Source organism: Zosterops lateralis (assembly GCF_965231275.1).
Source record: "Zosterops lateralis genome assembly, chromosome: Z".
In the NCBI taxonomy this organism is placed as follows: Eukaryota; Metazoa; Chordata; class Aves; order Passeriformes; family Zosteropidae; genus Zosterops; species Zosterops lateralis.
In genome coordinates this window covers 67241394-67256400 of record NC_139800.1, presented here as the reverse complement: position 1 = coordinate 67256400, position 15007 = coordinate 67241394, and the positions used below count along the sequence as shown (strand labels likewise).

At 36.9% G+C, this 15007-nt stretch overlaps 1 protein-coding gene across 5 annotated transcripts in view; it reads left to right on the top strand.

The window, feature by feature from the left end:
* The window catches only part of FER (FER tyrosine kinase), a 155535-nt gene that overhangs the window by 32786 nt on the left and 107742 nt on the right, over positions 1-15007 (top strand). For all 5 annotated transcript variants that reach the window (XR_014592506.1, XM_083883765.1, XM_083883763.1 and 2 more), the window contains 3 exons: positions 7552-7735; positions 10108-10245; positions 11062-11181. Coding sequence is in view for 4 of the 5 variants with exons in the window: in XM_083883765.1 (XP_083739891.1) it covers positions 7552-7735; positions 10108-10245; positions 11062-11181 (442 nt within the window). In the remaining variant the exon portion in view is untranslated. The remainder of the gene's footprint in view (positions 1-7551; positions 7736-10107; positions 10246-11061; positions 11182-15007) is intronic.

The window sequence follows — 15007 nt, the reverse complement described above, 5'->3', positions numbered from 1 at the left end:
CCTCAGTCATAAACAATGGGAAATGCATTGTAGATCTAGTGATCTACAGCTGGTGATTGACAGCTTTATAGTTTAGTGCTGGTATTTACAAAACTAAATGTTTCTAAATAAAACTGAAGAAGAAAAGTTTTTTCTGTCTTAAAAATTATTATATGTTCAAGATTTGCCTACTTACTCAGGGGAAACAAACTACTTACTTGTTTCCTTAAAGAGAAGAAAGAAAAGTGGCAAAAGCTCTGATTCTTCCCTCATGTCCCATTTAAAATTTTTCTGAAATCAAATACTGTAATACTTAGTTAGATTTTAATGCGGAAAATTGCAACAACTTTGAAGCCAAGCTGCTTAACTTTCTATGGGACCTTGCCTGGTGCCTCCTTAATCCTAATCCATAAAATTGCTCCTTCTCTGTGTCATTCCTCATCCATCCTGAGGCAGTGCTCCGTGCACTCCAGCTGCTCTCTCATGTAAAGGGCACCTTCCTCTCCTTGGCTTCCTGGACTGCTTTTCCCCAGGAGTCTGAATTCTCCATTGCATAGCTCCTAGTCCTGCTTCCATGATCCTGAGTATATCCTGCTCTTACAGCTGCACACCAACACCCAACTTGCCACCTTTATCCCCCACACTGCCTGCAGTAATACACAGGCATGTCATCCCAGCATGCTGAGGTTCTGGAAAGGATTTGTGGGACTCTTCTCACATTGGTTCTTTGTAGGAGCCTTCTTGCCCACCTGCACTTGCTGTTTTATTTTCTTTGTGACTGATCCCTTCTCATCTTACCATGCTCTTTAGTTAGCAGTCTCCTTCATTGTTCCCTCAGGACTGTGGGTCACCCTCTCCATCCTGGGTAGTTCCTAGTTTAAAGCTCTCATAATGAAGTCAGTCATCTTACTGGCAAAAATACTTTTACTCTGCTTAGAAAGGGGCTTCCTATCTTTCAAGCAGATGGTGGTCAGCAAAAAGGGTCCTATGGTTGTAGAATCCAGACCCCTATGGCCAACACTGGTTCTGCAGCTACTTATCAGCCTGTATTGCCAGTGTTCTCCTTACACCCTTTCCCTTCACTGGCAGGCTTAAGGAGGACACAGCCTGGCCCCTCGTGCTTTTCCTGTCTGCCCCCAGAGCTCTGTAGTCACTTGTGGGACTGTCCAGGTTTCCCCGTGCAGTGTCATTGGTGCCCACATTTCTTATGACATCACCTCTGCTCTTTTTCCCTTAACTTGCCTATTCCCTGAAATCTGGATGGATTTGCTTTTTGCAGTCCCTGAAATGCAAGAGATAGTTATGGGAGTTCCTGGCATACGTTCTAGTAGCCAGGATACTACTAGGATAATTAGCCATAGTTTTATTTATGTATGAAGACTTTTTTCCTTCTCGTTACTCGTGTAGATGCTCAGCTTGTACTATTTTTAATTTTGCTTGTCTGTTTCCACAGTTCTAGTGTATTTAAGGTTTCTTACTGTGTTTCTGTTGGTAGGATATAACTGTATATTGTGACATCAGATGTGTCACTGGCTCCTTTTGAAACTAAATTAATTGTCAAAAGCTGGGCTCATGAAATATTGTGTCAGTGGTGTTTCTGCATGGGATGGCATTCACTGTGTGCTGAAGCCAAAGATCACGTTTCAATACCAGGAGCTATAAATCTAGACATTTAGTTTATCTGTTTTGAGCTAAGCCTTTATATTGATCTCTGTTGTCTCCTCTATGAACACTTTGTCATCATTTCAGAATGGCTGAAGGTCTAGCTGGAACGAGTTGTAAGAGGGTAAAAGCCTGAGCTTATTGGCATAATTACTTCTTTTAAAGCCAAAATATGTGTGAAAACTTTCTCTGTAATATTTATTTTTTGTAATATTTATTTTTTTAAGGTCAGCTTCCCTGAGGCATTTGCAGTGTACATTGATTCTGATTTAATAAAAGATGAAGGAAACATTAAGAGCTGAAATTTTTCTCAGTTTATTGTCCCATCCAGTGTTTTTTCCTCCATTCTAGGTGGTTATTAGGCCCCAAGAGTCTAATAATTATGATTGCAAGGATTTCAAATTAGCAAAACTGCCTTTAAATTGAATATAGACTAAAACATTCTTTTCCTGGATGGCTGTGTTGTACTGTATGCAGAAAAATCTTAGATGAGTTCCTATTAGAAATTGAAATACTACACTCCAAAATGATTGAAAAAGAATGCCAGCCTTTTCTTTGTAAATGTAAAAATTTCATAATTGAATTTTTCAGGCTTCACAGTACAATTTATGGTGTGACATATTGTATACACAGTTAGTTTCTATTAACATGAAATAGTTTTGTCAACAGCTGATGGCAGTAGAATTATAGTTAGATCTATTTATGAAATTCATTATAGAGATAAAGAAAATTGGATGTTTTCCTCTGTGCTAATTGACATGTAGAACAACTGTGTTTGCTGCCTCACTGCATTTTGCTACTTTAAAAAATAAACTACAAGATGAAAATAATAGTGTAACTGTGTTCACCGAATTAAATATAGATCCAAGGCTGTATTTTAAAGTTGAGTCAATATGATAATTTGATTTGTGTCACAATTAGTTGAGGTGTTGTGCTGAGGAATAATGCATAGCAAAAGTATTTAATCCTTAAAACAGATGAGAAAATCAGATAGCTTAGATGTTAATGAGGTTTTCGAAAGAGATATAGCATTACTAAATTGCTGGTTATGTGGATTTGATAATTTTAGTGTAAATTTTCAGTTTAGTTTAACTGTTGAAGGTGGTTTGTTGCAGTTCACTGGTCACAAGCCTGTACTGATGGTACGATTTCACATGTGCTGATATTTCATAAGCTGAAAACTGATAAGGAATGAATTTTAAACAGCTGCATAGACAACTTGTAGTTCTGAAACTATGGAGATATGGAGATAATTTTAGATAATAATTTGATCTAGGGCATGCTTCAGTAGGAATAGCTAAACACAGAACAACCCAAGAAATAATGCAGCATTTTTGGCTCTGCTGCCACCTTGCCTGACTCTTCTGGCTTCCCTGGACAGTGTGTCTCACAATGGACTGGCAAGCAAAACATTTCAGCCTTGGCTTCCAACAGATTTTCCTCTCCTTTTTCATCCAGTCTTCATCCTGTAACTGTACATCACCTGCATGTGACCTGTTCCCATCCCTTCAAACTCTCTTCAGTCACCTTCCAGTATTTCCCCATGTTCCACATGCCTCTCCTTCTCCAGAAAGACCATACAGTGTCTATGTTTTACTCTGAAAATGATCAGGTGGACTCTGTAGCCTACTGTATTTAGAAACAAGTCTGTATGATACCTCTGTATGATACTCTGAAATCAGTTGAGGTTTTCTGCTCAGGAATAATGTATATACAGGAGGAATTTAGTCCCCAAGGCAGATGCAAAAATGGGATTTTACACCATCCCTTCATGTTGTGAAGGTGTCAGACATGCATGTTTGGAGGTATTTAACTTCTGGGATATTATTGTGATGTGTTAGATCATTTTTCCCCTTATAAATGGTCTACATTTCATTTAAAAATAAATAGTGTAGGTTTGGGGGGGTGGGGGGGGGAATAAAAAGTATTGGTCTCATGAAACATGTGTTTAGATGGCTTGCCAAAGACAAAACCTGTTATATCTGGCTAAAGTTTAAGATAGACTTTTGAATGTTATCTCTCCACAACAGTTCTACAGAAATGTTTTTAAGTGGATTGTTTCATTCATGCTTACATGAAAAATTCTTTTCTGGTGACAGCTCTGGAGACGCGTTTTGCCTTTGTGGTACAGAGTAACTCAAATAAATTGTAATAAGAAATCTGTACCTTCCTTTTGTACCATGTACAAAATTAGATTAGCATTTGGATTGTTTTTAATTAAATGAAAAACAATATCCTTTTAAATGATTTTTATTAATCTGTGTTTGAAACGTGGCTGACAGTGTTGTGAGGTAGCAAGTGTCTAGAGAGTCATACAAGAGTGCAAACTGATAGAAATGTGCTTCAGCTTTATGGTAGTTTGTTACCTAGGGAGTTCCTGAGTCAAAAGTGCTGTCCTAGTTCTTAGTAGCTCTTTGGGATTTTTCTTTTTTTTTTTTTTCCATGCACTTTTGAACCATGTAAGTTTCTTTTTGCTTATTACTTCTACCAAAAGAATACATAGGTTAGCTCCATGCTCACTGAAGAAGGTCTTTGTATTTACTCTTTCCATATAATGCTGTACACCTTTTACATTGAAAGAGGTTGTGCAGGTCTGTTAACTGTGTCTCTTCTTACATGTTCCTCCTCAGACTCCTAGTGCTTCAGGACCTTTCACTGTAGTCATTCTTTCTGTATTTGTCTTGTTTCCTACCTTTGTGATGGTTAATGCCTTTCTCTAAACATTTTGCATGTCAAAAATATCCTCCTTGAGGTCAACAAATTGCGTACTTTAAAGAAGATATAATCAGTACTATAACAACCCAGTCTGCTCCTTTGCTAAATAATGTCGTATATTTCCATCAATCTTGCTCTACTGACCAAAACATCTCATTTCTGTGTGCATTTACATTACTAAACTGGAATAGCTTTTCATCCATGTGCATTTCACTAAATATTCACACTGTTTTAATCAGTACCTCTCAAGGTTTCTGTGTTGGTTTTGCATGGCCTGAGGGGCCACAGAGGTGAATTCCGTGAGAAGCTGCCAGAAACTTCCACCATGTCCAGCAGTGCCAATCCCTGATGGCCCTGAGGATGGACAGGCTGCTGCCAAGGCTGGTAAAATGGGAGAGGTTGGTTATCATGCCTCTGGGATAACACATTTTAAAACAAAATCAAAACAAATCAAAAACCAGTTTTTTCTAGCCAGCAAAGAGAAGGTGAGAACGTCTGAGGGAAACAACAAGGGGACACCAAGGTCAGGGGAGAAGGAGGGCAGGAGGTGCTCCAGGCACCAGAGCCGGGATTCCTCTGCAGGCCATGGGGAGACCAGGGTGGAGCAGCTGTGCCCCTGCAGCCCCTGGGGATCCATGGGAATCCATGGGGAATGCAGAGATCCCCCACAGCCCGTGGGGATCCATGGGGATCCATGGGGAATGCAGAGATCCCCCACAGCCCGTGGGGATCCATGGGGATCCATGGGGATCCATGGGGAATGCAGAGATCCCCCCACAGCCCGTGGGGATCCATGGGGATCCATGGGGAATGCAGAGATCCCCCCACAGCCCGTGGGGATCCATGGGGATCCATGGGGAATGCAGAGATCCCCCCACAGCCCGTGGGGATCCATGGGGATCCATGGGGAATGCAGAGATCCCCCCACAGCCCGTGGGGATCCATGGGGATCCATGGGGAATGCAGAGATCCCCCCACAGCCCGTGGGGATCCATGGGGATCCATGGGGAATGCAGAGATCCCCCACAGCCCGTGGGGAGGTGCCCAGGCCGGAGCAGGGGATGCCTGGAGGAGGCCGTGATCCAGCGGGAGCCCCTAAGGAGAGAGGAGGCCTCGCTGCCAGGCTGGAGCAGCCTGTCCCTGGAGCAGCCTGTCCCCCGTGGAAAGAGAGGCCCAGGGGGGCAGGTTGGGAGCACTGTCTGCCCTTGGAGGAATTAATGCTGCAGCATTTTCAGGGGAATTGTTTTTAAAAACGGTTTTAAAACCTTTTTTTTAAAAAGGGGTTTTTTAAGGACTTTTTTTTTACTTCTCATTATCCTCCCCTGATTTTGTTATTAATAAATTCACTTCGTACATTTAAGCTGAGGCTGTTTTGCCCTTTGAGTGTTTTCTCCCTGTCCTTCTCTCTACTCATGAAGCTTTCATTAAATTGTTTTCTCTCTCTGCAGCTGTGGCAGGGGAGGGTGGGCAAGCGGCTTTTGTGGGTGACTGGCGTTTGGCCATGACAGTTTGTTTTCCAGTTCTTCGCATTTGGTTTCCCTACTTGCTACTTTCAGATAGCATCTTCATCATCATTGTCTTCATCACCTCATCTATCAGAGTCCAGCTGATATTCCTGGGACTCTTCATTGAGTGCCTGCTTCCTCCTGTATAAACTAATAATAATATTTCAGCTAAAACTTTCTCAAGTACCTTTGAAGTTTCAAAGCTAAGCACCATCCAATCCTCATAATTTGTTCTCATTTCATTTATTCTCACCAACCTCCTCTTCTGACACCTTAGAAAAAAGAGATTCATTGACTCTTTCACAAAGTAATACTTCATCCTGAAAATCTCTGAAGGTCTGAGGTAGTGATGACAGAAGGAATTTTTTTTTTCTTGTACTAGCTCCTTTTATATGGTGACTGTTGTTTACTTTTTCTGACAGGCTTGCTGACTCCAATGTATATAAAGGAGGATTTGTTACTTTTTTCCCCTCAACTTTTTTTTAGTGTGCCTTTAATGTGGCTCTGTTTTGATTCGAGTTCACAGTCCCTTGTGTATTCCTTATATGACACAGCTAGTCAAGGTCTGCTTTCAAGCAGCTGTTTTGCCACTTAGCTAGGAATGCTTACATTTTCTTTTTTCTCAACTGCTTTGTGATGAGTAGTAGACATGTTTTTCTTACATAAATTATTTAAAGTTTATAAGAAATGGAGTGGTCGGAATAAGATTGCTTTAGGTAATATATGTGTAAGTAGTTGTGACTCTGCACTTGATATTTGCAGAAAAGAGATTAATTTAAAATGGTCTTAGTTCCTGAAAAAGTATGAGATACTTGATAAATATCAAGAAGACATCAAAGATGTATTAAAAGCTTATATGTCTGTTCTGGTTACAGCTAAAATAGATTTGATTTTCTTCACAGTAGCTGTTACGGGACTGGACTGCATTTTGTATTTGTGGTGGAAACAGTGTTGATAACATACCCCACATAGCTGTGCAGTTACTGCAGCAAAGAGTGGAATAGGCGATGTCTTGAAGTACCTTGTAGCTCTGCAATTCAACCCTCAACTGGTCCTGTCAGCTAGAACTTGAGGACTTCCAGTCTCAGTGGTGCAAAGCTGAGGCTGTAGACCTCCTGATCAGGATATCAGCGTGGTAGGGAAATATGAAGGTGTACAGGAGAAGCTGCCTGTTTTCAACAGGAGTAACAATACAGGCTGTACAGGTTCAGCTGCTCCTATGTAGACTGACTGCATCATGGCTTTATTAGGATTATACGTAGCGATGGAAATTCTTAAATACAAAAAAATAATGTATTTTTAGTGAATCTAGTGTAGTAGGACTTCTGTTTCTCTGAATTAAAAAATATTATTTTGCAAATAAAGGAAAGCTTTGAGATAGTAATGCATCTTAGATTTCTTTCTTGTTTATAGTTACATTATTTTTATACTTGTGGTTTTCGTGTACTTTTAGATAAGGAATTCTCACATTTCTACTAAAAGAACATAACCTTTTTCTTACATAGTTTATTAATTAAAAAACCCTAGACTTTTGATCATACTAATTATCTGAAAGTGGTTGGATTTTATCTTCATTAGAGAAGATACTGTAGAAAAAGGAGCAAACCTGTCATAAATCTACCAGGTGTGTCATCTATAGGCCTGTATACTTGTAAATCACCATGTGCATTTTTGTTTTGTTTTCTCTCAGGAAAGGAGACAGAGAAAGCCAAAGATCGGTGTGAAAAAGCCACTATGAAACTTCATATGTTGCATAACCAGTATGTGTTGGCACTGAAAGGAGCACAATTGCATCAGCACCAATATTACGATACTACGCTTCCTCTGTTACTTGATTCACTACAGAAGATGCAAGAAGAAATGATTAAAGCCCTGTAAGATGTATTCTTATATATTTCTAACTTGTACAATTTTCTTTGTGTAGTAATCTAATTAATTTATAGCAATAGTTGAAAACAAGAAACTGTGATTAATTACTTATGTATCTGGGGATAGCAGCTGAAAAAAGTCTATCCAAATGATGCAGATGGTAGTTCTGAGTGCTTACTTAGGCTTACCAACAAGATGCCGTCTTCTTATAAATTCTTAAAGATTGACTGCAGTGTTTATACTGGAGCTCATGATTTTTCCTTCAGCTTATATATAGACTATAGCAAGTCTGTTGCCTCTCTGGTAGTCATTATGAAACTCCACCAGCCACAGATTTGGTTTAAACCACCCAACTGTCTTGAAAGTGATTGTGGAGGAGGGCCAAGCCAGATGCATAGTTAATGATATGGGTGGGAGGATTAACAGGATTATGTAAACTTGGTCTCACTGTAAGGAGTCTCCCCTTAAAAATACTACTCTTTACTAAAAGATCATAATTTTTTTCATCATTACAGAGTATGTGCAAAGTGATGATACCTGAGAACAAATTTTGAGGACTTTTAGCCCTCCTTTCTGGTTTGTTTCTTAGCTTAAAAAAGGGTGGTTACCTTTTTTAATAAATGTTTTTCATTTAGATGTGAAAAACTTTTCTTTAATTCATTTTCTTGCCTATTCTGGAGTCAGTGTTCATCTTGATTTCAGTGCACAGAAAGTGAGGGAGAGTTGAGGATTCTGCACTACACATAGTGAAGGCATGATTAGCTTCCTTATACAGTATCATTTTAGGTTTTTTGTTCAGGTGCTGGTGTTGAAATAAACCTTTGTAGTACTCCCTGTACAGTCCTTTTAATTTTGCATGTAAGATTACAGCAAAAGGCTAAGTTAAATGTGTGTGCTCTAATTAAGGTAATTTTTTTTAGAACCATAAGAGATAATAATAAACTGAAGAAATTTATGATGGAACAAGAACTTATTGACACCACTCATCTTTTCTCTGCCTGGAGTAAAAACTTGTAAAAAATACTTTTTGTCAACACATAGAAATTTTTGTGAGTTCTGAATGTATTGGAAAATTATTCTATTATAATAACTTTGGTGCACGTACAGAGATACTGATTTCAGGTGTAGAGCTTAGTGTGACAGCCTCTGTGAAACAAAACTTCCTCAATGATCCTAATTTTGCAGGTGAAGTAGTTTTTTAAACTTGAAAAAAATAAAGATTAATATTGCTAACGATTTTTTTTCCTTTTTGTCATTGTAATTGATGTTGATTCTCTTTCTCTTAGGTGTAGCATTGCTGTAGTTGATGTTTAGCTATCTTTTCATCACACTTCATGAAGTATTTTCTGGAACCTTTTCACGCATGATATTCTCAGAAAATACAAGATTTAATGCCTTCTCTTGTCTTGTTTTCTGCTCAGAACAAATGCAGTGAAAAAATCCTATCACACCACTCTTTTTTACAGAGCAAACATAACTTGAGATCTTTTCCAGGAAAAATGAATTTGTACATTTTTCTCTGCATATTTGGCTAGCCAAAATTCATCAGTGTTTTTTGAGCAGCCACTATGCTTTAGATCCAGGCAAGCTAGCAAATTTATCAGAGATAAAAATGAAATAAGAAATAATTATGAGGGTACATTATGAAGAAAAACTAAAAGTTAAAGGAAAACAGAAGGGTGTTCCAAGTATGTGTCACTGGATGCTATTAAGAGTAGTGTCACTAGGACCACCTCTTCCTCTGCCATTCACTTTTCCTTTGGTTTTTCCCACTCTTGGAAGCAGGTAAAGACAAGGTTGAGTGGCTTGTACTTTCTCACAGCAACTTCTTGGTTAATTTTCACTCCTCTTGTAATTATATGCTTACTTGCGATTTATACCTATTTTTGTCTGAATGACAAATAATATATATAAAAATAAGTTAAAACAATATGGAAAACCAGTGTTGAAAAGAAATGCACACACTTCTGTAAATTGTTTTGCCTGATGCCAGAATATATTTTCTCATGAAACTTGTAAATCTTCAGTGTGGGTTATAACAAACATGGCAAGTCCTATGTGAAGAAGAGCATCATTTCTGAACTCTATTCACTCCCTTTCATTGTAATTTCTCCAGTTTTTAGTTGAGCTATGCTGTGTGTTGGTGCACTGAAATCAACAGGAGCATGGTCTAAAGGGACTCTAGCCAGCCTAAGCCTGTAGAGGAAAGGCTCAGGTATTGCATTGTTTCTTTGAATAATATATTGTCTCATTTTTCCCTTTTTAGCCAGTTTCAACAAGAGTTTGTAGAAACAGAAAATTGAAAATTTGAAGCATCTTCAATGCCATCTATGCCTTCAGTGCCATGTTATACACTAGAATTTTTTTTCCTCTCTAGAAAAGGGATCTTGGATGAGTATAGCGAGATCACCAGTCTTGTAACAGAAGAGATTGTGAATGTCCATAAAGACATCCAGACCTCGGTGGAACAGATAGACCCTAACTCTGAGTATAACGACTTCATAGATACTCACAGGTAAGCATTTTCATCTCGTGTTTCTTCTTGGGAAAACCCTGGATTAAACTGCAACTGCTTAAGTGTTCAGAGGAATTTTCTTCTGTTTGGTTCCTTTTACATGGTTACTTGTTAAACTTCATTCTAATTTGAAAATTGTTCTACTTTACACATCCAGAAAGCTGGCTGAACAGTCTGTTTGGCTGGCTCTAGAAAAAAAAAAATTCAGTTACATAGGAAGAGTCATAACTTTGGTACTGACAGCAGACTACACATTACAGTCTGAACTGAACGTGAGCCAATTTACTGTTTATTTGGATGCAATTTGTGTTCTGGGCTAAACTTGTTCTAGTTTGAAGTCAGCTCTAGGTACCTTTGTACTCTGAATTAGTGCAGCTTGAGACTTCAGAGCATGCAGATACTGCAAGAAAGTTCTTACTTCAAAAATGTATTTCCCACTTTTGGAAATATTGCTGTTCTAGTGTATGAAGAAATAGCTCTAAGACTTCTTGTATTATCTTTCTGTTTTTGTTGTGTGTGAATAAATGGTCATCATGTGCAGGTTTATGATGGAGGCAGATAAGAGTCACCCATTCACATTGTTAGTCTTTGAGAACCTTTATTGTGCTGTGAACTTGATTCAAAGAATTGTAGTGTGTTTTATTTTTTCATGAGATTTTAGAATTATGTTTTTTTCACAGGAAAAAGAATATTTATTTCATATATAATTTTAACTGTAATCTAGTTAATAAAATACTTCAAAACTAATGATTTGCTCTATAATGTACTCAAGGTACGTGTTGATTTTGAAATTACAACAATTATTTACTAAATTAGGTCATCAGAAGTTGTTGAACAAGAAATAGAATTTGATACGTCTTTGCTAGAAGAAAATGAAAACCTTCAAGCTAATGAGATCATGTGGAATAATTTAACAGCAGAAAGTTTGCAAGTCATGTAAGTCTCTTTACAAATCTTTAATCCTTTGGAAATGCTGTTCTGTGTTTTATCTATGTTCACTCAGATCCTTTCATGGCTGTGTCCCCATTTTTAAGGTCCAGTTTCTAAGTGTGGTGCTTTTAGTCTACAGACTCTTTCCCGTGCTGTTTGTACTGTTCTTTGCACAAATTCCTTCTCCTTAGTCTCCTCAAAAACCAAGATATTGTACATCTTGGTGTATTCAGCACAGTAACAAGAAATATATAGAGACTGAGCCTCCCTTTTCAACAGAATATTAAAATTTTGAAAGATTCCGCCTTCCATAGCTTAAAAAGAAAAATTCTTGTTTGGCTTGCCTTTTGTATCCAACTGTTATTAGAAATGAGACAGCAGCATATCTAAATAAGAGATTAAATGCTGCTTTCCTAATAAACATTTCTGATCAAATATATAATTGTATTGTAAATGTATATCTATATATTTACCCACATATATACATTTTCAGTACAATTTTCATTGTGTTCTGTTGCAAATTTTACATTCATCCACTTGAAATGGTTTTGCAAATTCGAGTGAGAAATTTTATGATGTGGCATTATTTCTGGAACATGAATCAGGTAGCTCTCTTAAGTGTTGCTGTCTTTAAGATGTTCACTTTCTGCTATAGATTTAGGATTCTGAGAAAAACAGTTAAACCATATTAAGTCAGACCAAAGAGACACTCAACTTTATTCATTCCTATGTTAGACAACAGGGAAAAGTCTTGAGAGGAAAGAACAGGATGATTATATAAGGCTATTTCCTCAGCCTCCCATAATTTTCACCTCTGAAATATTTTGAGGCATAAATCTTTAATGGCTGTGGAGATAGTTTATAATATCCTTGGAAGTACTTTTGTTCCATGATCCTTTTCAGTCAGGTTCCATGTGTAAAAGTACCTGTTGTCCATAGAATTTTTGGTCAAGGAATTCAAGAAATTAACTCCCTATTTTGTGAACCTGCTGCTGTCTTTTTTAATTTTATGGCTCTTAAGCCTTTGTTTTGGAAGAGAAGAGGAACAATCTGTTCTTTTCTGCCTATGATAATGTAAATTTCTGTTCAACTTCTACTCTGTGATCTCTTTATCAGAGTGATCTTTCAGCTATCCTTTCACAAAGCTTACTCATCCTTTATCCATCTGGTTCTCTTTATTTTAGTGTTTTCAAGGTTGCTATATTGGTTTTGAGATGAATGGCTAGAATTTCACAGGTAATCCAGATACACAGTTCAGAGGGAGGCCTTCCAAGGTTCCCTGTGTTCTTACTCTGCTTTGGTTTTAACAAATCCTGGAGAGGCATTCAATTTGGTTTTCTGACCCCAGCAACTCAACAAGCCAATGTTTTCATGATTCATAGGGAATCATCTACTGTATCTCCAAGATTTCATTTCTGAGTGGTAATGGTCATTTTAGATCCATGCTCCATTCTCTACATAAAGCTTTGGATTATTTTTTCCCCCACTGTAGAAATAAAACTTTGGATTATTTTTTCCCCACTATATATTTACCTATTTCCATATGTGTTGAAATGACAGCCCAGGTATAGAGTCATAAGAACCAGAATAATCCTGGTTTTATTCTTCATGTTCAGAGCCTTTCTCTTACCTCAAATAACATTATATGATCAGCATTCTTTGTCACTTTTCAAACTATCCTTTTATTTGGATTTTTATTAACATATTAGGCAGTGCAGATTATTTATGAAGCTTCACGGTCCCCTGGTACTGTAAAAACTGTTTAAATCCTGTTTGTCCTTTTGCTGTTTAATAAAGGTGAGAAGGCTTCATTTTTTGTTACAGGTCTGGGTAACTGTCTCTACTCATAGGTCTTGTTAACTGTGTCTTAGATACATTATTACAGTCTTGCCTTAAAGCCACTGCAGCCAAAAAAAAACCCCTACAGGTATTTCTGTCAACTCTGAATGACTAGAAATTTGCAAGTGAAGTGTACTATATCATTTATTCATAGTTGATGACTTTTGAAAAGTCAGCTCTGGACATGATGAAACAGTAGAAATTTGTCTTTTGATCTTCAGCATTAAAATCATGGCCTTGGAGCTTTAAAATACTATATTATGTTTCTGCAGAGGGAGAACTACCTTCAGTATCTACCAAATAAAATAAGTGTGGTGGATTTTTTTCTCAAACATTTAAAACATTCTGAGACATATATTGATTTATATTCAATAATATTTGGTTGAATCAGCTGTTGAGTATACAATGGAAAAATGACAGCTTTGGATACATAACTGTTTATCTGTTTTAACAACATATATTTTAAGGCACCATGATGAGAAAACTGGTTTTTACATTTTAAGGTAAATTTAATTTTATGAGTAAAATTTTGACAAAGGGAGGTAGTTAAAAGTCAGTGTTGACTAGCTAACCTTTCTAAGGAATGAGTTATGTTGTCTCGTGATAAATATTCATAGCTCTCACTGAACAATATTGAGAAATTCTGAAAAGTGTAGTGGAATAAAGTTTATACTTTGAAGAGACCTGCATTAAAAGCTGAGAGGAGACAAGCAGAATAAGCTAAAGGTTGATCAATGAGCATAGTAATATCCAGTTCTTCTGAAATATAAGTTCTCTAAGATCAATTTATTTTAATTGATAGCTGCAGCAGAACAGAGCTGATAACTAAATAATATGAAAGGAAGCTTTCCAGCTAGGGTATTAGGGGTACTGTGTGATTTTTAACGTATTATAGTGTTAAGTCATAGAAACCCTTTTGTAAACTGGTTGTATCTAGAAGGCAAATAAGACACCACAAGAGAATTCCTTTGGCAAATTACAGTCAAGGTGATACAAGATGCAGAGTTACCAGCTGTACCCAGTTTGAATGAAAGTTACTGTTCAAGCAAAGAATAGATGTTAAGTGCAAGGAGACAAGTGATTTTGGTGTACATGATAGCTTTTGTTTTTTTTATTTTCTCTAAGATAAATAAAAATGTCCTGAAGTATCTCAGAAGTTTCAGGAAGAACTACATCAACTTAATGTTTTAATCTGATGCTGCAATATAAAATATAAAATCTAATATATTTGAAGTGGTGAAATAATGAAAATATTGTATCTGCATGTATATCTCATTCCTTCTAAGATGACATCTTATTGGTTTTAATTTCATGACTGTTTATGCTTGATCATTAAATAAAACATCTGCTTCCTCTAAATCAGTTGTTAAGCAAATATAATGTTGATTAAAACTTTGTTTAGAGAGCTAATTAAAAACTAATTAGTTTTTTAAAATTACTTTCTTTAGCAAGGTATTAAAATAAAAAAAAAGTTGGTAATAAGTTGGAGACCCAGTATAAGAAAATATAGAGAAGTTCAGCATAGAGACTTTGACAGTCTAAAACTAATAAAAATGTATATAAAAAGTGGAGCTGTGAGGATGTTACTTTGAGGGAGATGTTTTAAGTATTTATCTTACCTCAAAATAAACACCTGTAGAAGGTTTGTCTTTCGGGAAATAAATTTTGGTCATTCACTTTATGGCCTTTTTTAGTAATTTTACTATCCTGGAATAAAATGCACAACTGAGTTCAGATTATGTATAATCAACATTGTATAAAATATATTGGGAGGAGAGGACTGATTTGTTTCAGTGTTTAGAATCAAATAATTCATTTCAGTATATACAGATGTGTGGAATGTGCCTCCTAGATAATTAGAGAGTTGCATATGCCAAACCCTGGTCCAGAATGGTTTTGGGCCATAGATCTGTTCAGTGGTGATTACTACATATATTTTGCTTTTGTGTCCACTTTGGTAATTTTATTGAAATTGGGCTTGAAAATGCAGGGT